Source organism: Haliotis rufescens, unplaced genomic scaffold (assembly GCF_023055435.1).
Source record: "Haliotis rufescens isolate VD_foot unplaced genomic scaffold, xgHalRufe1.0.p SCAF_5, whole genome shotgun sequence".
In the NCBI taxonomy this organism is placed as follows: Eukaryota; Metazoa; Mollusca; class Gastropoda; order Lepetellida; family Haliotidae; genus Haliotis; species Haliotis rufescens.
In genome coordinates, this window is record NW_025964223.1 from 10,042,934 (window position 1) to 10,068,597 (window position 25,664).

General features: G+C 39.5%; 1 protein-coding gene across 1 annotated transcript; it reads right to left on the reverse strand.

The window, feature by feature from the left end:
* Positions 1-349: 349 nt before the first annotated feature.
* Positions 350-15,087, reverse strand: LOC124150621 (organic cation transporter protein-like). Its single transcript, XM_046522581.2, has 10 exons — positions 14,804-15,087; positions 12,417-12,657; positions 12,011-12,114; positions 10,057-10,211; positions 8,599-8,764; positions 6,233-6,451; positions 5,601-5,827; positions 4,351-4,532; positions 2,214-2,365; positions 350-826 (listed from the first exon to the last, which is right to left on the reverse strand). The coding sequence occupies exons 1-10, from the start codon at positions 14,950-14,952 to the stop codon at positions 685-687; spliced, it is 1,737 nt and encodes a 578-aa protein (XP_046378537.2). The 5' UTR covers positions 14,953-15,087; the 3' UTR covers positions 350-684.
* Between the last annotated feature and the right edge of the window lie 10,577 nt (positions 15,088-25,664).

Sequence of the window (25,664 nt, forward strand, 5' to 3'; positions counted from 1 at the left end):
TAAATGGTTGTCGCAACATGTATTGATGGAAATATTACATATTATCATACCAAGTGCAGACTGTTAATGCTAACCAGTGGAGTTGTCAGTCTGAATTGTTATGCTGTGATCTTGCACATCAGTAGTATGGCTCACAGTCCCTAAACCATCTTATTTGCCCTTTTGCCCAGCCCTCTCTGTAATGCAAAAGCCCTAAATGAAGCAAGTCTAGATTTCTCTCAGGTTCAGGAAAAAACTCAAAAACACACCAGTAGTTAGCAGGGAGGACATAGAGGCGTCAGGAACTCTAATATCCATAATATTCTTCATAATAAACGGCCATTCAAAAGAAAGTAGTATAGTCCTGTCATGTCATTTCATGCATACAATGTGCTTGCACTTTAATGTGTACATGTTACCTTGAAGGTAATAAAGTATTATTATTGTCATTTGCTCCAATACGGGAAACATTGAAAAAATCTACATATACTAGTTTCTCTTTAGAAACACCGATGGACAATATATTATGTGCTAAATAGAAAAACTATTATTCATAATTATCGCTTGTACATATGAAAACTATGTAACAAATATGGTAACATTTGATTTTTTGTATCTGATGTGTCCAATACAAAGATAACGGCATTCACAATGAGACGTGTTGGTAATAATGTGAATTGTTCCAGATACGTGTATGTAGTTTGTTCACACACGCAGATCATCCCTCGAAACTGCATCGTTTTCTCTCGTGTCGTTCTTATTTTCAGCTTCGAAAACATTCTCCTCCGCCTGAGATTCAAGTGGAATCCGCTCAACAGCGGATGCATCTCCAGCGTCGTACGCGTTCCTGTAATTAACGAATTAGGTGCTTCACAAATGTTCATGTCATTCATATACAGTATGGTCGTGTTTGCGCATTGATAAACAAAGATAAGTTTACGTCTATATTCAGGTCGTAGTGACACTTTGCAGCTGTATTTGTTGGATGTAAACAGGGTAGTGAGTGAGTGAGTGAGTTAAAATTTTAAGTCACATCGGCAATATTTCAGCCATATCGTGACTATCATAAGTTAAATATAATACATATAATGAAACGTATGTAAAAACCTGTCAACGAGGGACAGTAAAACAACTAGACTTATCACAGCAATAAATTTAAAACTAGTATGTAATCATAAAATCAATAGCACTTTACATATACATTACATTTTAAAAACAAGCTATAGATCGCCAGCAACTGAAGGTAGATCACCATACTAGGGACCAAGGGGACTTACAGTACCTTTGCTACCTGCATGGACCCTAGCAGGATTTACATCATCCCTTCAGTCGCTGGCGATTGTACATAATTTTAGCCACAATTAAAATGACAGAAATTCTACGTTAAAAAAGCGTAGTAAATGTAAATATTCCTTGAATGACAGGGACTTATGATACCCTCTCAGGGGGACAATAATTTTACAGTACTTTAACCCCCTTCGAGGATACTGCCACTAACAATCTCAGATATAAATTCATTCTACTAGTGTTAAAAAGTTATCATACACAAAACATATTAACAAAATTTATGATACAATTCAATTTCTTTTAAAAAAACAATAATTAAATGATCCTTAATAGTTTTGACCTGGAAATATTTATCCCTTGTGATGGAAAAATCAACACAGTCAAGCAATATATGCTTGACGGTGATTCTTTACTCACAAGGGATGCAGAACGGATGATCCTCCCCTTTCAACAAATATTCGTGGGTGTAACGGCAATGGCCAATACTAAACAGGGTAGTATTGTGCTTAGCAATTTGTACGAGTGACATACAGAGGGGTATAAACATGAGTGCTTACAGGATTCGACTCCAAAGTCAAGGTTTTGAAAAAATTTCCCGGATAAATGTATTTGTAATATAAGAAATCATACACGAGACTGAGACCGAAATTGGACTGAAATCGAACGAACTGTCTATAACCGTAAATGTTATGAAAAGTGCACTGAAACTGGAACTGATCAGTTATTGAGCTGAATCTGTAATGTTATTAGGCTGAAAGTAAAATGAATCATTGTCCTGATACTTTAAGTGGATTGAAATGTGCGTGAATCTCGACTGGGACAAGTATGATGGACAGACTGGAATTAAATAACAGACTGAATCGGATACTGAACTGAAACCGATTATAAGACTTGGACTGATGCTGAGACTGAACATCAGTGAAGTGAAAGTTGTTAAAAATACTTACGTCCCGAGCATCTCAGCTTCCTTGGTGGTTTCCGGTAACTTCTTGTTCAGCGTTTCCGGGAGAAGCAGACCGAGGAGGCCCGCCAAAATGGTGATACCGCCAAATACCAGCATGGGAAGAATCTGTCCGAAACGTCCTGATATGTACATCGTCTGAAATTCGAAATGTGAAAGTACTTTATTTTTTATGACTACACCAACATACAAAGTGCTGGCATTGGTTTAGTATTACGCTGGAACATATGGCCTCAGTTATTTACAAGACATAACCAGGGTCAATCAGTATTTATTCATAGATTCCCAGTTAACTTTTAGCACTGGCGGACCTCTTCGTTATCTCACAGTTTACCATAGTTGCCCAGGATATCTTGCAGTTAACCCATACGTCTTCCACTTATCTCCAGGTTGACCAATAGTTCCACAGATAATTTGTTGTTAAGCAGTAGTCACCAAGGTATCTTATAATTAACCAGTAGCTCCCACATTTGGCTTTAACCTACATTTATTTAAAGGTACATTGTTCCTCCACTTCCCTCGCATTTAACTCCACGGCGCCCAAGTTTTACTCAGTTAATCTATATCTTTTTACGTTTATATTGTGCATAACCGTAGTTATTTAACCAATAGTTACCCACATTATCTTATAGTTAACCTATACATCACCGTTATCTTGTTGTTAACTCAAAGTTCCTAAATTAACTGATAGTTAACCCACAGCTCCCCGGTTATCTTGTAGTTTATCCACTGGCTCAGTTATCTTATAATCAATCCATAATTTTCCCGGTCATCTTGTAGTTAGCCCATAAAGGTACCGTGTAGTGAAACAATAGCTCCCCCAGAAATCGCATAGTTTGCTCAGGTAAATTGTTACTTCATTGTTCAGCTTGTAATCTCGCCGTTTAGACATAGTTCCCCGAGATGTCGTTTAGATAACCCATAGCTCCCACGTTATCTTGTATTTTACCCATACTTCCCCAAGATATCTTGTAGAGAAGCCATGGTTCCCGCATATATCGTGTAGTTTACTCAAATATCCTTTTCTCGCACAGTTAATCTATAGCTCCAAAGTTGTCTTGTAGTTATCCTAATGGTCCCATACATATCTTGCCGTTTACCCACAGTTTTCCAAATTATCCCGAAGATAACCTATAGTTCCCCCACTTATCTTGCAGTTAACCCATGGCTCCCCCACTTTTTTGTATTTAACCAATTATTGCTCCCCCCACTTATCTTGTCTTTAACCACAGAGCTCTGAGTTATTTCGCAACCAACACATATTTCCCCCGCTATCATGTAGTTAACACATAGTCCTTCCACTTGTGCTTCGCTCCCCAACTGATCTTGTAGTTAACTCATATTTCATCAAGTTATCTCGCGGTTAATCGGTAGTTAATCCTTTGTTCCCCAACTTAGCTTGTAGTTAGCTTTTGGTCCAGTTGATAGTTGGTCCTTAGGTGTTGTCTTGTTGATAACCCGCAGTTAACCAGTTGTCTAATAGTTAACCCAAAGCTCCAGAGTTATGCTGTAGTTAACCGACAGTTCCCCAAGTTATAGTGTTGTTAACCCATAGTGCCCTAGTTATCTGGTAGTTAATCCATAGTTCCTCCTGGTAAATTGTTAACCCATAGTTCACTGTGCTATCTGGCAGTTAACCTATAGTGCCCCCAGGTATGTTGCAGATAGCCCATGCATAGATCCTCAATTATATTGTGATTTCCCCATTCTCCCCCCGGGTATCATGTAGTGAAGACACAGTTGCCGCAGTAATCATGTAGCTAACACATATGCCCCATGCATGTTACAGTTTGCCCAAAGATGTCCCAATGTTCTTGTAGTTAACCCATAATTCACCCAATTACATCTCAGTTAACGCATCACTCCCCCAGTTACCTCATAGGTCCCCAAGTCGTCTCATGTCATCCAGTTGTATCAAACCCGAATTCCACTGTTCGATATTGTATCCTCTTTGTCACAACCACTGCTGTAGTAAACCTCGCTTCCTCTTTAACGTCTCACGTTATATAGTACAGCATTTCACAATGTCATCATACTTACCCTTTAAAAATTCGCTGTATTTTTAATTTGAGAACTAATAAAACAAGACTTGCCTGCAATCACAAGGAATTCGTAAAACTCACCAAGTCAACAATATAGGGAGAAAGAAGACTTCCAACTCTACAGCAATTGGAACTTATTGACATGCCAAATGTCCTTGATGTGGTTGGCATTAATTCAGCTGTGAAAGTGTAGACGGCACACATGGCAGCAGCGGCACACGTGTTTCCTATAATGGCGAGGATGTTGATGGCCCATTTCTCAGCTGATGGACAGAGAGACAGAGTTTGTTCGTTGAAGGAAAGGTTTTTTTGCAAGAGTCAAAACGGAATATGTATTCTTACATGATTGTATCTAATTCATGTTCAATCTCCTCCTTTGTTTCTTTTTTTTTTATTACGATGAATTTGATTTCATCAAATTTAGTTTTTAAACATTTTTCAAGATATATAACCGGGAGCTATGGAGTTAAGTGGGAGATTAATGGGCCGTCAACTATTGATTAACTACAAAATAACCGAAAAGCTATGGATCAACTATATATAATTCGGATTGAAATATACAGGTCTTTTCTTCATTCTACACATTCAAATAATATAAGCTTGTCAATACTTTAAGCAATTTTTATGTTACAGCAAACTACGGTTATAAGGAACGCAAAGGGACTACTTATTTCAGTTCGGTATAACCGTAGTTCGTTATAAGCATATATACAGCATAACTACAGCAAATAGTCTGGACCAAAAAAGTAAGTTCGATATATCCGTCAGTTCGTTATAAGCGTGTTCGTTATAACCGTAGTTTACTGTACTTGTAATGGGTAAGGAGAGGTGAAACTGGGCTTACATTTTTTACCTCATATAGCGACGTGTATGTACACGAGTGTCTGCTTGATCTAGTCCGGTTTGTACTGATGCCTGTTTTATTGGCCTAGGCTACTAGTAAGTGAATGAGTTGGGTTTAACGCCGCTTTCAACAGTATTCCAGTTAAATCGCGGCGTGTCAGCTTAATGTGGGAGGAAAGCCCGAAGTGATGCAGGTCTCAGACGTTTACCACTTCGGTGAAACCCACGAGCACGGGTATGGTGCTGACAAACCTAGAAACATAATCGGGGCGAACCGGGATTCGAACCCACAATCATAGGTTTCTGGCGTGCCCAAGGAACGCAACTCTGCTCAGCGAATCGCGGCGCCTTAGACTATTGGGCCACCTGTCACCAGTCACCAGTTACCTGTCATAAGTATGAATATGTTAGAATTCTAGAAATGACACATAAGATTCAGGACCAGGACGTTAGTATACGTGTTTGTGCATTCTGAAATTGACACTTACGTGGATCTGACACTAGGACTGGAATCAAAGGAAGAATGCAAGCTACTCCTGTCAGCGACAGAGATAAAGACAGGAGCAACTTGCGGCCAATACGATCCATGAGGAAAAAACAAAAAATGTATGCAACAGCCTCTGCGATGACGAACAAGAAGAAGTTGAGGTAGATACTTCCAGAGAGATTAGTGACGTTCATGCTGAGACCATAGAAACCCATTCCAACTGCAAACCTGAAGAGTCATTAAAAGATGGAGAAATGGCATGAAGGGAAGGACTTTAAAAAGTGACAATTGTCTCATTTCTCACTGGAATCAATTTGTAGAGAAAAGTATTACAGCGGTTGACAAATTGGTATAAAAGTTATGCGCGTCTTCGTCGACGTGCACACACCGAGAGCAACATGACTCTGCCTGAAACGTACTAAGAAAATAAGTTCATAACGACTTTTCACAATCACTAAAGTCTTCATGAACTAACAGATTATATAGAGGTACAAATTAAACATTAACAGTAATATATCTGTACATATTTCAAATGTAAATTAATGACTGAAGCGCATATGTTAGTGTGCGTCTAATCTACCAAAACCATTTTTCAAATATTGTACAATCATACTTTGGAGACCGAACTCATACCAGCTGTAGCAGATGATCACCATTCGACGCCTCATCACTGAAGATTTCAATAATTTCCAGAATGGTTCTTGCTTTACCTTTGCCTTTTCAGTATCGACCTCATCAAGAATACCTGGATCTATTTCCACCTTGTTCTTCTTCGCAATATTTGCTACGTTCCTTTTAGCTTCTTTCTTCTTTCCATGTTTGAGAAGCCACCTTGGGGACTCTGGCAGAAAACTGTGGTTGATAAATGTGAACCTTGTTATCATACAAACATTGACGTTGGTTTCCTGTCAATCTCAAGAAGATATACTGGGCCATATGACGTGTTTATCGTATAATACTTGTACTTGTATGAAAAGCTGTTTAATGTTATGTTACAATTGAACAAATAGTTCTACGCCTTCAGCTGGTATGACAGAACTAAGTCATTAAATGAAGCAGTAAGCACAGCTTATAGTTCATGTGAAAATATAAACCTTGAAAAATAACAACCTTCAGCAAAATTATCTCGGATGCAATTCCAATTTATTATCATTATTATAATTTACAGATTAAAATTAAAAATGCAGCAAAGAGGGTTTGGGTGATCCTGGCACAGTCAGACTGGTGAGGCTCATCATCAACTCAGAGCCATTTCCCCTTCTACACGCAGCCCAGACAGCGAATGGGACTTCTCAAACCCACCCAGAACTTTTCTGAAAATGTGAAGACTCCCTAACACTGTAGCCTTCTGCATTACCCAGATTGTCAGAAGGGCTGTATTCCTGGTAGCAAACCTGGGTACTCTCCCAATGTCAGTCAACAGATTGGGAGGTACCAAACCTAAGGCACTGAGAACAATGACTTGGTACTTGGGATGCAAGTGTGACATTTCGAAAACGAGGTCTGCATATTTGCCATGTTATTCCCCAATCTTGTCAATCACATTAGTGTCAAAGGGGACAGAAAATTCAATGATATGAATGATTTCATTGAATTTATCAAGAAGGCCAAGATCAGGTTTATTGGCCTGGATATGTATGAGGCTGTATACTGGTCTGTTCCTAAGGATTTTGTATTTATAATTTTCCATGACGCCCTCTACATATTCCGGGTCGTATCATGGATGGACCTCTGTGTCAAAACCACAAACATGGCGAAGCCAAAGCTGGGCATCCACTGACAATGTGTTGGACAGTCTCATTAAATTCATTACATAATCTACATTTCATATTCACATTTTGATGCAAAATGACACATTGACGGTTTCGAGTTGGAAGTGACTGGTCCTGAGCAGCAAACAGAAAGCCTTCGGTTTCACTTTTCAGACCATACAACTTCCTCTAAGCGAAGGACGCTGCAGGATTGCTTATCTTCTCAACACACTGCACATAAACTCGATGCAGTGGCCGTTCAGAAAGCCTCTCCTTGAAAAACTCCTTGAGTCTGGGCCGATTTGATATGGCACTTCACTTGGTTGACACTCATTTCTGTACCGTCCAGCAGTACAAAACCATCAAGAAAATCAGCACCGACTTTGAGATTATGTCCCACATCCTTGGCTCGTTTTAGAAAACTGTGGAATGCCGTTTTCATCACGAGTCTTGACATGCTTCACAAAAGGATCATCAGACAAATAAATGGGTGCAAAAGTGCAAAAAAACAATTCTTTCATGTAGAGCCTCCACATTAATCCATCCACGCCCTCCTATCATAATTGGTAAATATAAGCGAATGAGGGAAGAGCAAGGTAGGTGGGATCTATTGTCTGACATGATTCTTCGTGTGAGGGTGTCAACTGCCTAAATTTCTTGTTTCGTCCAATCAACAACACCAAATGAATACGAAAGGACGGGCGTATTTGTGGCTTTGACTATATTGCGAGCGTTCAGCTCTGAACTCCAGATTTTCTTTAGTCTACATTTGTACTCTGCAAGAAGTTTGCCCTTGATCTGGGCATTCTGAAGTTTGTCCCTAATCTGCATCCCTAGGTACGTATAGGCCTGACCTTCCACAAGTTGGTCAATAACTCCTCCTCCAAGTAAACTGACTGATCCTCCCTCTTCTACCGTGCCACGTTTCAAATGAAGAATGTTGCATTTGTCAAGTCCAAAGGACACGCCGATATCATTAGAAGAGGACTCGACAAGAAGAATCGGTTTTTTGAGTGTACATCCTCCATTGACAATAAGTTCAAGGTCATCCACGTAAAGGAGGTGAGTAAAGGGGGTTGGGGATCTCTGCTTAGGAGGTCCCGGGTGATAACCTTCCTCTTTGCTGAGCAAAAAGCTTAAAAGATATATTATTATTATTATTATTAACAAAGGACTTGCAATAACTACACTGCCGTATCCTTATGTTATCAAATTAACACGATTTCAAATCCAAGTCAATAAACCTACTACAGATAAGCAAAGACAACCGCAGGGACACTGACAATCAGCTGTCGAGTCTTCCAGTCCCTGATGAGATAGGCCGTTAGAGCTGTGATCATGTTTCCCGCACTCCAGAAGAGGTTCATAGCAACACCTGCCCACATACGCTTAGAGGGACCGACTATCTCCATGCCTGTTCGTAACATAAATGGTTAGCGTTTATTGTCGGTTAAAGTACAACTACATGTAGTGTCGTCCGGACACTGGTGGCCTCATTAGTATCTGGTTTGCATCATCTGAATTGACTTCTCTGATAAATTAAGCGAGTGAATGTCATTAACAGTCAACAACATTGACGTTTTATTATGGAGTTGGGGCTAAATCACACAATCAGGATTTTTACTGCTGTTTTTGACAGGAACATTCCCGATTAAAATTTGTCAAAAGTCTGATCAAGATCCCGTGTTTCGTGGCGGAGAATTCACAAACAATCAGATATTGTTCAGAAAGCGTCCCGATGCAGCCGATTCCAACCGAATTCGTCCCGGATCTCCCGTTCTAAATCCGCTTGGTAAAAAACGACCGAATCGGTCCCGACAGCCTTCCGATTCTCCCGAATGCGATCCGACAGAGATCAGACAGTGACCGGGCAGTGAACCGACAAAGACGGTTCGCATTCGGCAACATCTGGACGCAATTTGGACTCAATCGACAAGAAACGGCAATGAACAATTCATTCTCGTTCATCACGACAGCGTCCCGATCCACAGGACACCGTCCAGACAACACAGGACATTCATACGATTTTGATCCGATACAGCAGAATCTGCCACGTCATAGCCCCGATTGTAGTGAGTGAGTGAGTGAGTTAATATTTAAAGTCACATCGGCAATATTTCAGCCATATCAGCCCCGATTGTAAGCCGACAAGTTTCCCGAATGTTACGGGACGCAGAATACTGTCGGGAGTGCTTGGCCGACCTCTCTGGACCTTTCCCGATCCTTAGGACTCTGTTATGAACGTATTCCAGATCATTGAGGATAGTAATCCGGCTTTTTCACTTTTCGTGTCGTGGCGCAGTCTGATCTCAAACGGGAGCCATGATCGGCAATTTGTGAACATGACCTTCGTAAATTAATCTGGAAACAGCAAGCCATTGACCGAAATCATAAGCGAGGATCCATGCTATCGGAACACAATATCACAAGCCAAATCGCCGAGCATGGACACCAGATCCTCTGAAGACGGCTCTTACGAAAAGCATGGAATACCAGGCACATATTCGTCCCCGGACTGCCAGAGACTACTCTCTTAGGCCGATTATGTGCACACACGCACGCACGCACGCACGCACGCACACACACCCACACTCCTCCGGGGAATATAGAAAGAGTACATTCAGCTGTTGGGCAAACAAAAAGAATTCTGATCTCGCACTTAAACGGACGATAAAGGTGATAGCCATATACAGTCCTTTGCCTTACCAAATACGAAGCACACGAGATATTGGCCAAGGCAGCAGGCGTTGATGGCGAAATCAAGGAAGAGGACCACAGGGGCTGAATTGGACCACACCAGACAGATGCTGAGCAATACCATGATGAACATGTTGCAGATTATAACTGGCCTTCTTCCAAACCTGCAGAAAACACAAGATAATTTGACTCATTATTATTCATAACGGCTTACAGTCTCCAAAAGTATCATCAATGACACCCTGTAACTTCGAATTACGAAACGTTTGCTACAACAAATAACAAACCCATTATGATAAGTGGGCTCCGATAACTCTCTTTGGATAGTGATATGTTGCATATCGTTTGTTTCTTTATTTTAATTCTCTTTGGATAGTGATATGTTGCATATCGTTTGTTTGTTTGTTGTTTAAGGCGGCACTCAGCAATATTCAAGCTACATTGTATATGACGGCGGTTTGTAAATAATCCCGTGAGTCGCCTCTTACGACAGGCATAGTCGCATTTTACGACAAGCATGGGTTGCTGAAGACCTTTTCCATCCCGGATCTTCACAGGTATGTTGCATGTCGAAAATTGATAATGGGTAAAGCCTATTTATGCTCTGTGGATGTATATACCAAAGGTGAAATTATTTGGATATCGCCTTCTGGTCATCTTCCCGAGTCCAGTTTCCACCCTTGCCGAACTAGGCTGGAATTCCTGGGCTCGATCGTAGCGCCACCAGTGGCTATTACGAGTTATGTCCCTTCCCAGCCTCTCCCATGGACCAATCAGATTCCACTTCTCGTATCACTTGCATTCGCTTCAAACAAAATGGCTACGCCCAGTCAGGACGATCTGATCGATTATCAAAATCTTTATTGTGATAAAACGGGTCTTACATCGCGAAATACATCAAATCACGTGAGCACCTAAACATAAACACATTTGGAAAATATCTGTTGACAACGAGTTGACGATGCACATGCTTTGCAAATCCTGCAATCGACCGAAATCTGCTCGACAGTTTACGAACCGGATTTAGATTTCGCTGCGCGATTTTGAATGGACTATGCATGGACTCGTTAGTCCAGCCAAAATATAACTCTACAATGCCAGCCTAGTTCGGCAAGGGTGGAAACTAGACTTTTATAGTCATTTAACTCCCTTGCCTCGGGAAGATGCCCTCTGGTATATAATTTAATGTGCTCTCTTATTTCTCCAATCAACCAAGCATTTCCATTGTTGATGGTTCAGGAGCGAAGGATCTGGAGATTAGGTCGTACGGAAATTTGAAGTATCAACGGAAAACACAATTTGTTTGAAACTATATAATATCAGTAAATGTCTGTGATTTTAGAGAATATGAGGATGGATTTTCTTACCTGTCCATTCACACCGGACATATAATCCGCAATTTTGCACTGATTATTATACATACATTGCAATACCAATTGTCACTGGCTTCAAAACATAATCTCTACACTGATAATAGATTGTAAACTTCCAAAGGGGTAAAAGTTAGATTTTGTAAATGTGTAACTTTCTATTCCGTTCTATTCTATATGTCATATTGTTATATTACAATGGCGTTGCAAAAAAACACTTATTGAGGACGGGTTTTCATTAAAAGCAAAAAGAAAGAAATCCCAAAAAAATTATTCTATCGTCTGTTCTGACACAGTGGTCTGTTGTGGTACCGGGATCCCAGTTCAGAATAGGACCCGGTATTTAATGTCTGTTGTAACAGCTGCCGATGTGACGTTAAATCTTAACTCGCTCACTCACCTACATACCTACCTACCTTCCTACTCATTCCAAACATGGATTAAATCATTAGTCATGATTTCAATCACTGATTTTGTTGGTTCAGATTCGACGATATCGACCCCATGTCGCTGAAATACTGCTGACTGCAGCTGCAAACAACATTATTGCACTCCCTCTCTCCTGTCTAATGTAGTCTGTCAAGGCTACTCACATGTCTGACAATGGACCATTAATCAGAGCGCCAACCAAATGTCCAAACATACCAAGCATCTTGGCATGACTCGCATCGGACTTTTTCTCGCAGACAAAATCCATCTGAAAAGGATGCAGAACAATCGATCATACATATTTTTATTGGACCTATTTAAGTAATGACTGGGCTGAGTAATTACTGATACCTCGCAAACATGTAATAATATAACTATACACACTCCACAAGTCTCTTGATATTCCTGTACTAGGCAGTCACAGTACAAATATTCTTAATAAATAAATGCCTTTAAGACTTCTTAGCATTGGTTCATGATGAAATTCCACACAAAATTTGAAACTAAATGTTATTCAATGGAAACCATTTGCATATTTGTCATGGGGAAAGTTTTGCTTATTGGTCTAACCGTCTCTGAAATCGTTGATATGAACTGTGATTGATCGTACACCCAAGCATGACAGGGTTCTGAGACACTTCTTGTAGACGACCAAATCTTGGAGGTATTGGTTTGTACATACAGTTGGCAGCGGGAATACTTTTCTTCGCCATAGTAACCGGATGTCATTGGAATGGAACGATTTATGAGTTCTTCGTGAAAGTCATTCTGAATTTCGTAGGTGTCATTGGCAAATCCTGGAATAGCGCACCTGCCATTGGAAATAACATCATGAATATTAGGGCTCAGTCAACATAAACGTCAGCATGTGTCAATTGCGGAAATAAGATAGTTCAATCTCTTCTTACCTTTACCCACGCGATATGGTGGTCCTTATGTTTTTTATTTTCATTTTACCAAAGTGAAGACCCCGTGAAGATCCGGGGTAGAATAGGTCTTCACCAACCCATGCTTGCTGTAAAAAGCGACTATACTTGTCGAAAGAGGCGACTAACGGGATCGGGTGGTCAGGCTCGCTGACTTGGTTGATGCATGTCATCGCATCCCAATTGTGTGGATCGATGCTCAAAAGATCAATCAATGGATTGTCTGGGCCAGACTTGATTATTTACAAACCGCCGTCATATAGCTGGAATATTGCTGAGTATAGCAACAAACAAACCAATATGAAGCCATCTCTCGCCCCTAAACACGAACGGATTATTCACAACTAAGCAATAGGTTATGGGTTTTCATGAATTATTTCAATGATCACAACTCATTGCTGCATATGAATAGTAATAGTTTTCATGAAGAAACAAGCAACGTTTCAGATATCAGAAGGTTATATCCGAAATTGACAATGTTTATTTATCAATCCTAATGCAAATTGTGAAGAACTGCAAAATGCCAACCAGAAACGTAATTACATTATCATACATAAATATGTGGAATTAGATATCAGTACAATTCAAACTTGTTATTGGGCGAAATTCACATTTAACAGAACGTGTAAAATGTGTTCTGAGACAGAGTAAGTTTTCTATTTTCAAACGTGCAGGATAATTTGTCAAATATAATAAACAGCAACTATGTGTGACATGCAGGACTTATTCATATGTGATACTTCATATACCGTATTCGACGTAATAAGCGCCAAGGGCGATCTCAAAATTAGAAAAAGGGGGCTCTTATTAGAATATTATTTTGGTGGAAAAAAGAGAGTTGAAAGATAAATTTCGTGGTTTATGCTGACACACTGAAATGTTTATATGCGACAGATACATTTTTCCAGAATTTAATTGCCCATAATTAAGAATGCATATAACACATGAGTGCGTATTATACGCGAATGAATAAGTTTTGTGTACATTGATCAATCGGAAGGGGTGCGAATTGGGATTGTTCACTAGCCAAAATATTAGCAAATATCGCCGTGGGCGCTTAATAGAGCGGGGCGCTTATTACGTCGAATACGGTAGATGTGACATTCAGTATAGGACATGTAGGCAAGTAGTTGTCATCTACATGGGCAGCAATTGTGCTCCCCACCTTGCTGATCTTTTTCTGTATGCATACTCGTATTTGCAAAATCAAAACAAGGGAATTTGGCCAAGAAGTTCATCTTCTACTATCATACCCACCTGAGCTAGAAATAAAAGGTACCAATGAGACCGTCTCATCTATTTCATATTGAGATATATTCATAACGATTCAGAGAGACAAAACTATTTCTCATGAATCTGGAAAGGATTGTGTCGCTTTAATTAAGCATAAACTAAGCTGGTTGCATTTGCATATGGAAAACCCTATCACTGTTTCATATTGCTTTTGTTCAGATTACATGATGCGATTTGTTTATTTTTTAGATTCTATCAAATATATATTGTTCGATCAGGTTTAGCTGTTGTCATTTGCTGTCGTTGTCTAATGTTTATGAATAAGTTAGACATCTGCAGTGATGCAGGCTAAATGTACCAGACAATATACATGTAGACGCGTGTGCTGTTAGTTTGATTAAACTACTTTTAACTACTCAAACAGTATTGTGAAATGGAAAGATATCATATATTTTCCATTTACTTTTATTTTCTTTAAAAATTGGTAACATTATAATTACCTTTGTAAAGACAATTTCTTCGAAGTAGTACATGTGACAAAACAATCGGTATATACACTTGCAGTTTAAGACAAGTAGTTGTTGCATTCATGATGTGTTTTCAGCAGCATCCTACAAAGCGTGTATGTCCTTGTACCCTCAGATCATAGACACAGCTACACTGATATAACAATTGTTAATTTATATGAAACAATATTCGCTCTTCCATAAACCTATTCTATCACTGATATATATGCAGGTGATAATGACAATCATTACAATGCAACAAGATCTGAAATGCTTTGCTGAAAATCCATACCTATGTTCAGGAACTGCAAACAGAAACACAACTGCCTGTATAATCTGGAGAGATCCCGCTATTGCTGGAAGACACAGAAGTAAGTACAGACATTTCTGGTACGGGCCAAACTCCCCCAGTTGTCTCAACACGTCGTCAAAGTTCATCATTTTGCGGCACCACCATCCGCTTGCTTAGAAAGTGAACTGATGGAGATTACAGCAATCCGTCAACACACAGCTGTGTACATGATGAAGGACATTCAAAGGCGTAGCCTCTGTACAACCACGCTGTTGGTGTGCAAATCGTTACCAACTGCAAAAGTGGCTATATTCGTTCAGTATCCCGATTGCATGCTTTCAATTCGACCAATCAGACACGTGCATCTATCTGCGGGGCGAGGCACACGCATGCATATATACTCTTCAAAGGAAGAAACGCAATAGACATATTTTTGGCAATAAAAGCAAAATTAGCAGACTAAGAGGTGCAAAATAAAAAAAGGTTTAATGTGTTATAGTGTCAGTGACAAATTTCCCGGATCAAAATGATCACAACAAGGAAAATCAAACCACTCGTCGGGAAACACGCACGATTCGGAAAAAAGCACCTAGTGCATTTATAAAAGGGCCATCGAGTTGCACGCACTGCACGTGCTGCAGCACTATGAACGGTATTAAAGTGCAGGGTTTTTGATTGCCTGGCATCTGCGTCAATCGAACAAAGAAACAACGTCATAGGCCGCTTACAGGCAGGGGAATCCCGATCAGATGTAGCCAGGGTTTTCAATGTAGCCTCAAGCACCATCACAAGGCTTTGGGGTCGGTTTCAACAGCATGGGACAACACGTGATCGGGACGACCAAGAGTAACCATCACCGCCAAAGTTCGCTACATCCGACTGCGTAACCTACGTGAAAGGACGACCACAGCCACCTCAACCGCATCCCAAATATCCGGACTGTGCAGAATCTCCGACCATACCGCACGAAACCGTTTAAGAGCAGCAGGTCTACGAGCAAGACGTCCTGTTCGACGCGTCATATTGAGTCGACGACATCGTCAACAACGACTGAAATAGTGTCGTCAACACATGTTATGGCCTCCGTTGCGATGGAGACATGTCTGGTTCAGCGACGAATGAAGATTTCTCCTCCGTCGAGGGGATTGAAGAGCACGGGTCTACAGACGCTGGGTGACCGTTACGCCGGAAACTGCGTACAGGAAGTGGACAGAATTGCTGGGGTTAGCGTTATGATGTGGGCAGCTATCTCTCATCATGACAGGAAAGGTGTCGTCCATATCCAGGGCAATCTTACGGCTAAACGATACATCAACGAAATTCTCTTACCTCAACCAGCACTGATCACAAGAGCCTGTCCACACAGCAACAACGTTCATATTCTGCCCTGGCCTCAGGATCCCCGGATTGTAACCCGATAGAACACCTGTGGGATGAAGTGGTTAGTCAACCATAACCCCAGACGTTGCAGCAGTTGGCTTTTGCGTTGGAGGCCGAACGGGCTACCATTGCCCAGGATGTGATTTGCATACTCGTCTCTTCAATGGGCAGGAGCTGTCAGGCCGCTATCGACTCCAACGGGGGACATACGCGTTATTGATTGTAGCTGACCTTCACCTTGGACTTTTCCTAAATACCGATGACTGAGATGAGTACAATCACCAAGTGTCCTCTCCACAACATTTTGGTTCAATACCTTGTACGGTTCCTTGTATAAATGTATTTTCGTACCTCACACAAATCTTTTCCTTTTTTGAAGAGTATATTATATTCATAGAGGTTCAATGGTTCTGAGTGATGACTACACTATTGGCATCACTAAAACGTTCCTTTGTCTTCCAATTTATGAGTTCAGAAATGATTAAACTATGTTTATTTGAGACAGGTTTTTTCCATCCATTTGATTTCGAATGTACATGTCTCATGTAGATGTTATAAAAACCAGACCAAGAGTGTCGTAAATTACTCTCATCTATAGACTGTTATCAGTGATATCTCATCAGCCTGTCATCACACTGTCTCTTTGAATGATGACCTGTCAAGCACAGCAATGGGTTTTGGTAGGGGAGTCGGATGGAGGTTGGATAGAAATTATCTAAATCAACAACTAAAAACAACTTGCAACTTATTTGTTCCTAAATAGTCATTATTGAACATAATAGTCTATATAGATACATGTATAATCAATGGACATATGAATAAGGTGCTTGAGGGAGGTACATGTTTGGTTTTATAAGTACCAATATAATATGTATTTAATATTGGGTAGTATTCATGCCATTAAGAAGGTTGATGTTTGGTTTAAAATTGTAATAAATTTACAAAGTGGTCAACCTTTCTCTTGATGATTGGAAAAGCCCAACGGGACCAACAGTTGACACTATTAAGGATTGGCGTTGCTCAAGTTGACAGGGCTAATTAGAACATATAAACAAGTGGCCTCCTGCCAAATGATAAAACAGATATCACCAGCTAGAAACAGATGTTTGACAGTTAGACCGTGGTCGGTCTTCAATGCAATCTGTATGTAACATGGCTCCATCGTCTATGGTGGAGCCTGCAAAAGTAATTTACAAAAACTCGATACCATCCATCATCAAGGCCTGAGGCTTTGCCTTGGAGCTTTTAGAACGTCTCCCATTCACAGTCTCTATATAGAAGCAGATGAGCCTTCTCTTAAACAACGCCGTTTAAAATTATGTTTACAATACATCACTAAATTATATTCTAATCAGTCCAATCCAGCTTTTGAATGCATATTCAATCCTCTCTACGAAGATCTTTACAATAAGAAATCAACACTTACTCCACCACTCGGAATCAGAATAAAATCTGCAATATCAGCTTCTAATATTCAACTCCAAGATATAGCTCCTACTAAACTTTTCTCATCTCCTCCTTGGCAAATGGTAAAGCCAGAGGTAGATCTTACATTAACAAAACTAAAGAAATCAGACACTAACGAATTAATTTACCAACAGGAATACAGTCAATTAAGAAATAATTATGACACTTATAAATCTATCTTTACAGATGGATCCAAGGATGGTGGCGCAGTTGCTAGTGCCACCGTCATTGGATCCAGAACAATATCTTCACGTTTACCTGATAACAGTTCCATATTCACTGCAGAAGCAAACGCCATTTTACAGCACTTAAATATATCAGTAATCAAGCTAAACATAAACAATTCATACTGTTTTTAGATTCTCTTTCATGCCTTCAGGCGATTAAAAATATGTCACCTAAACATCCACTTTTAATCGAAATTCTCGAATTATTTAATGATCTTGCTACTGGCCAATATGACATCGTCTTTTGTTGGTTACCAAGCCATGTTGGTATCATTGGTAACACAATGGCCTATGCTGCTGCAAAAGCAGCACTCAACAAATCTGTGACACCACTTCTGATTCCATACACTGATTTTAAACCCATGATTCGATCTTACATCCGAGATCTTATGCAACAGAAGTGGGACGCCCAAGTAGGTATAAATAAATTACATGAAATTAAACCAAATATCGGTTATACCTACTTGGGCTGTCAGTCCAGATTTCAAGAGGTCATTCTAAGACGATGTCGCATTGGCCATTCCCGATACACTCACGAGTATTTATTGCAAGGTGAGGATCCTCCGTTTTGCATCCCTTGTGATGAGAGAATCACGGTCAAGCATGTCCTGCTTGACTGTATTGATTTTGCCATCACAAGGGATCAATATTTCAACGTTTCATCTATAAAGGATCTTTTTAACCTCAACTCTCATTTAATTCTTTGATTTTTAAAAGAAATTGAATTGATTAATAAATTTTGATGTATAAAGTTATATATTTTATCAATTGGTAGAATATGATTATGAACTGAGATTGTTAGTGGTTGTACCCTTGATGGGGGTTGAAGTAGCGTAAAATTATTGTCCCCCTGAGAGGGTGCGTAAACCCACTTCATTCAAAGTAATTTATATATACCAGGTTTTTAATCGTAGAATATTTGTTTGTTTTAATTTTGGCTAAACTTGTCCATAATCATCAGTAACCGAAGGGATGGTGTAAATCCTGCCGGGGTCAATGCAGGTAGCAAAGGTACTGTAAGTCCCCATGGTCCCCGGTATGGTGACCTACCTTTTGGTTGCTGGTGATATATAGCCCAATTTTACGTTGTATTGTAATGTATTGTATTATATGAATTTGTAGTTTTATGATCACTCACTAGTTTTAAACTGACATCTGTGATAATCTAGTACTTTTACTGTCCTTTGTCGACAGGTTTATATTCTCAATTGATGTATTGTTTAATTTGATATAATCACTATATGGCTGAAATATTGCCGATGTGACTTTAAATTTTAACTCACTCACTCACTCTGTATGTAACAGCCCGTTGGCAAACATCCGGGACGCATTAACGAAAATTAAATTTGATGATCAGTTACCACTTCATGAGATTAATATAGCAATAAATTTGCAAAACTTCGCACAGTAAATTACAAACGACACAGTTTGTATACCTATTTTCCATTTATACAGGCCCACGTACCTGCTGTCACAATCGTTTTACAACAAAACGCTTTCCATATTCTGCAGAGTCGATTGTACGATACCGACTAGGTCATGGGCATGTGTCTATGAACCTCTAACAAAGAATGATAGTACCAGGTGTTCGCGAAAAGGTGACCCACCGGTCACACCGGTCACAATGTTGTAACCTTTATCAAACAGCTTCTGAGCATGAGTCGTATGACGCTCTTTGAAATTTTGGAAGAATGAGCATGCTCGATAACGCCTTAAAAGCTTCAGGAATACTTCTCGACATAAAGGGCAAGTTGACTATTGGAAGGTTGAAGTCATCTCCGTTGTTATATAGTAGTCTGTCACTCTGAATCCTTATGTTATAGATCTAAATACGAAACAAATTAGAGTCTCACTGGTCTCCTTTATTTCTAGTTCAGATGTGTAAATCAGTGGAATGGAAATAGCTCTTTGATGATTCTTGGAGAACTTCAAGCAATAATAACACGACACGAATTACATTATATATAATATATACATGTATATGTTGGTAATCCACTCTACAATTCTTAGTGGGCACACAATATAGATCTTGGCCATCATCATCTTGCATTAATAGTTTTCATTGGTTAGGGCATTTATACTTGGAACAAAGTAATAACAACTCAATGAAGACAGGGATGTAAGCATATAGTTTTACAATATTTAGTTTTCTTTGCAAAATGATATTACTGCAGCATGTTATCTCATTCTAAACAGTTCAGAAAATTAGATACAGCCAACAAAAATATTCAATAACATTATATAATTATGTAGTTCATTTTCTTAAATAATTCTACTCAAGCTCTATGATGCTTGTCGTAAGAGGCGAGTCAGTCTCGCTGACTTGATTGATGCTTGTCATCGTATCCCAATTGTGTGGATCGATGATCCTGATATTAATCACTGGATTGTATGGTCCGCCGTCATATAGCTGAAATATTGCTGAGTGCGGCGTTAAAAAAACAACCATCCAACTATGATATCTGCATACATGGCTTCTCTATTGGAATTTTATCATTTGCGGTCAGTGTCCAGATATTGTTCTTCAATTTGAATTTTAAAATGAATATTGTTGAATCATAACTTTGTGTGCTGCAAGAACGCTTTAGTATTTTAAAGGTATCAATCATCCTTCTGTTGATGTATATGTTTGCAGGTAATGCACTCCACTAAAGACCTACTAAAGTGTACCGTGTAGTTAAAAGTGACAAGAACATTTTTTCCCTTATGAAAATAAATCTTCGCTAAAATTGAACGAAGCCGACGACATCATAAGCAAATATGTTTATAAATCACAATAAAACAGTGATGATACCAGGTTTATAACAAAAGGAGAGCCTTCCTACCCCACCAGTGACACCCGTCACCGTTGACTAAAAGGACATTCATGCTGACAGGAACAGAAAGGAACAAGTTTAATAATATACTCTGCAAAATAAAAGAAACGCAAAAGTGAGTTTAGATGTAAATTTCATATGAATTATCAACAGATGGAAATCGATTGTTCAAACTTGGAAAACATCATTGTCATTAATCCAGGTTCCATATGGCACACAATTGGTCATCTGTTCTTGACATGTTTTCGCTGTTCACCTGCTGTACATGTAAGATTGTGATATCAAATGTTCTATTGCGAACACATATACTGCCAGCGCTCATGATTGCCACATCTATTGCACGAATGAATGAACATATCATTAATAATCTTACCTGAGCTCACTGTGTGTTCTGAAGTCAAATCGCTGTAAGGCATCCTGCACGGCTTCGTTAACGTTTACCCTCAAAAGTACGATAGAAAAATCTGCGATTCTGTACCATGTGTGTTCAATGTTCGACTGTATTTTTTGCGACAGGTGTTCGTTTATTTATTAAAATTCCACACATTCATAAATCATATTGAGTTGCTCGCCTCTTCTCCAGTTGATCACACTCTCCACTGATGCTTACTGCTTTGATTAACTGGAGGCCGGATATAACTAGTTACAAACTCTGTTCTAATTATGCTAATTGAGAAAGCGCATTATACTAGATGACAAACTTAGTTATCCTGTCGCACTAATCCTTGTTTGTATATATTAAATTGTATATATTCATATTTGCCGCTATTAATGATAAAATTTATTTTACCGTCATTGTTTAAAACCACTCTGAACTACTTGTATGTATAGATCATCTTAGGCGAACGTTACAAATCTTCTATTTCTTTATTATGTAAAATGCTGTCAACATGAATAAATGCCAACTATTCCATAACACTCCAAATGTAGTTGTCATAATGAACATAGTTTTAAACTATAATTGTCACGTGCAATAATACTGTCCGGTATTATTAATAATATTTTCAATATCAACCACATATTGTGTGAATCCAGTAAGAAGAAACTGAGTGAAGCAGTGGTAAAATCTATCCATATATACAAAATTGTATATTTTTGGATATACCATTATACAAAATTGTATATTTTTCGATGTAACATACATACAAATTGTATATTTTGTATATATTGCAATTTTCCCCTGTGAACGTTTATATAGCCCAACAAGTGATGATACACGTGCATGTCATGTTCGTGTGTTACGGTGCCAGGCTCTCACGTGGTTCTGTTTCTTGCGAATTCTTCATGTTTTCACCAAATCCCTGCAGTACATCATTCTTTCCACACAAATCAATCCCAATACATGTAGAAATGCATGCCGAAAGTCCTTTTTGGTATTAATTTCGTTTAACACTCAGCAACAATCTGGGAGATATTTACGATTTTACTACCTTTGCGAGGGGTTTTATTTGCAGATAATATGAAATATTATGCAAAGGAAATGTTATATTCTAAATTCTAAATTATTCAATGGAGTATTTCTGAAACGCATTCTGAAAATATTGGAAAATGTAAAATATGTGTTTATGAAATCCGACAAGGCGACCACCATACCCTCTCCATAGCAATTGACACAAACGACCTTTAGTCCCTATTCTCTGCACACGAGTGTACAGCGGGTGTCAGCACCATACCCGTGCTCGTGGGTAAACGTGTAAGACCTGCATCACTTCGGGCTTTCCTCCAACATTAAGCTGACACGCCGTGATATGACTGGAATACTGTTAAAAGCGGCGTTAAACCCAACTCACTCACTCACTCACTCACTCACTATTACCATCTATCACTTTTATTCATGCATTATTATTTTGCTTACCCTCGTTGTAATGTCACTAATTGTTATGAATTGTAATGAAACTAATTTCCTTTATTTACACTAAAGGACCCAAGAATCCTATCAACAACAATGCAGATTACGGGATCCATATCTAAATGCTCCAAATCTCAAGCACATTCCGTTTGCCTGCCTGATGGTCAGTCAGTATTCACTGTTGACTTGAATGCAATTCATCATGCACTCAAACTCATTCTGGAACTACCGGAAGCAAATGCAGTCGTCTTTTCATACTTGCTAAGTGCACTTCAAGCCATCTGCGGCAGAAACGCAAACTCAAGACCAAGCACAGTCAATAATATTCAATACTATCGACCTATCATTGAGCTGTGGTGGATCCCGTTTCACATAAATGTTCAAGGAAATGAAAACGCAGACACACTGGCAAAGCTGCTCCATTGCTCAAAAATTGCAAGCCCAGTGAGACGCAAGTAAGATCGGCAGATGGCCATGCAAAATGCAACCCAAGATCCACCAAAAGCCATACTCATACTCAAGTGAAAGGAAAGTTAAAGTAGGCATCTCACGCCTCAGATTTGGTCACAAAAAGCACTATGACAAGGTATGCCCATTTTGCAAGTCAACCTGAGTCCATAGCTCACTTGTTACTGGAATGTCAAGTTCATGCCCCAGCCCGGGCACTGTTAAAACAAGAATTGAAGTAACATTCGCTCGCTGAAGACCATGAGATGTAAAGCGAAAGCCAAACTAACTCTATTTTTTAGAGATGGACAGCTATTCGAACATATATAAACAGAGCAGCCAAAAATAAAAAATGAAATCGTATCAATATACGAAAAAGAATCTTATCTTTACAAAAGATATCTGATTAATACTAAAACTCACAAACGATATGTGTACCCTACTCACAAACATGAGTCCCAAAGGTCAGCCAAAATTGCTAAGGCAGAGGGCGACCTCTTAAACACTTAACAACAACACAATGGTTATGCGCAAGGTTCTGGGTCGGGATAAGATTATTAGAAGCATTGACGGCACTTGTGAAGAGCAAATTCCACGTGGTGAGTGCTGGGAAGCGCTAATGACTCTTCCCCCGTGTGGACCCAGGGTAGAATGTGTCCTCAGCACCCAATTGCTGGTCGTAAAACGCGACCAAATTGGGCAGTCTCCTTGCAGTGGGTTGCGTCCCTGTGTCGGCGGAGGACGGTAGTCTGGTGGTTGAGGGCACTGGATCCAGGAATAGTGTTCCTATTGGCTGGTCATGTCGAGCCCTGTGCATTATTTTATTTGCGCAATCATTTTAATTGAAATTTGACTTATACTTTAGGACTTGACCCAATTATATATTTATTTAAGCTTGAATTTTGCTTGTGAAATCTTTCAGATGCCTAGACTCGTATATCCAGAAGGCGGTGGCTCATGGGCCAATCCGGTGGATTAATTAATTTTTAATTAATTCTTCTGCTTGAGTATACCATCTCAGTATCCTTGGTGCCTACAGGTGGAGATCCACTGGTCTTTATGACAGTCCGTGGTGGTGAGGAGCTGGGGTGTTGAACCATATACAAAATCAACATGGCACAACCAAAAAAAAACAACCAAAAACGTTCCCTGGATGATTCCTCAGTTGAGGTAAATACTATTTTGAAGAATTCTTCAAACAACAGTTGGTCTCGATTTTTAGTGGTTACTGCTTCTGATGGTACCCCCTTGAAGCTTAACCCATTTGCCATTTCTAAGGCACTTTATGACATTGCTGGTTATGTACAGGATGTCGAGAAAATTAGATCTGGATTTCTGCTGGTGGAATGCAAAATCTCCAAACAATCTTCAATGTTGCAAGCTGCCAAACAGTTGGTTTCCACCCCTGTTCTGATTCCTCCTCACAAAACTCTAAATTCAGCAAAGGTATCGTCAGAGACAGGGATCGTTGTCTCTGTGATAAGACAGAAAATGAAATAGCCGCCGAATTACAAGATCAGGGAGTCACAAATGTCAAACGTTTCACTTACAAAAGAGATGAAACAATTTTATAGTCAAATACCTATCACATGACCTTTTCAAACCTTTCCAAACACACTTCGATGTTACAAGTTCCAGCAGTTTGGGCATGGTGCCCAATCATTCAAAAATCACAAGATCTGCCATCAATGTGGAGAACATGACTATGAACTGATGAGAAATGTACAAAATCACCTGACTGTGCGAATTGTTCTGGACATCATGTGACTTCCTCAAAGACCTGTCCACAGTTCAAACTTCAACTCAAAATTGTACAATTAAACCTGAAAAAAACATAACATTCCCTGAATAAAGCGTTTGGTCAAGGCTTCTACCTCTCCAAGCACAGCTGTATCCTACTCGGCAGCTGTCTCTTGCATACCTTCAAAATCAGTCATGTCTGTGCAATTCCACACTGACATTACTTGGATTTTGGCAGACAACTATTCTTTGTTACAGTCCAGTGCTTCTTCAAAAACAGATGAAGCACCTGTGTCAACGCCATCAGTAGCAACAGCACCACCGGCAACAAAGGCAACTCCTGTTGTAAAAAGTGCAAACAAAAACGTTGATTACTCACAAAAATCAGACTGTGTACCAAAGGGTCACCGTGACCCTATTCAATTTTATAACCGATACCAAACCTTAGAGGACATGGATGTCTCTCCTCATCCTAATGGGCGCAACAGAAGTAAGCCCCCTCGCAATGGGAGACGTAGATCTCCTGTTCATCCACCAATAACTTGATATTATGAATCCACTGATTCAGTGGAATTGCAGAGGTCTTAAAACCAATTTTAATTAATTACATTTTTTAATACAAGATTTTAACCCATCAACAATCTGTCTCCAGGAGACATATCTCAAACAGACTGACAACTTTGATTTACGTCGGTATAGTTTCATTTTCTCCTCCAGGTGTTAATGCTGCTGTGGCGCTTCAAAACAATCTTCAAGCTGTTGCAGTAAGACTGACTTTGCACATAACATTTCCTCTGTGCTCTCTATATATTTCCTCTTCTTCTGCGCTTCAGCAATCAGACCTTCAATCACTATATGCCCAGCTCCCAAAGCCCTGCTTGATCATGGGTGATTTAAACGGACATAACCCATTTTGGGGAAGGGTTGCCGTTAAT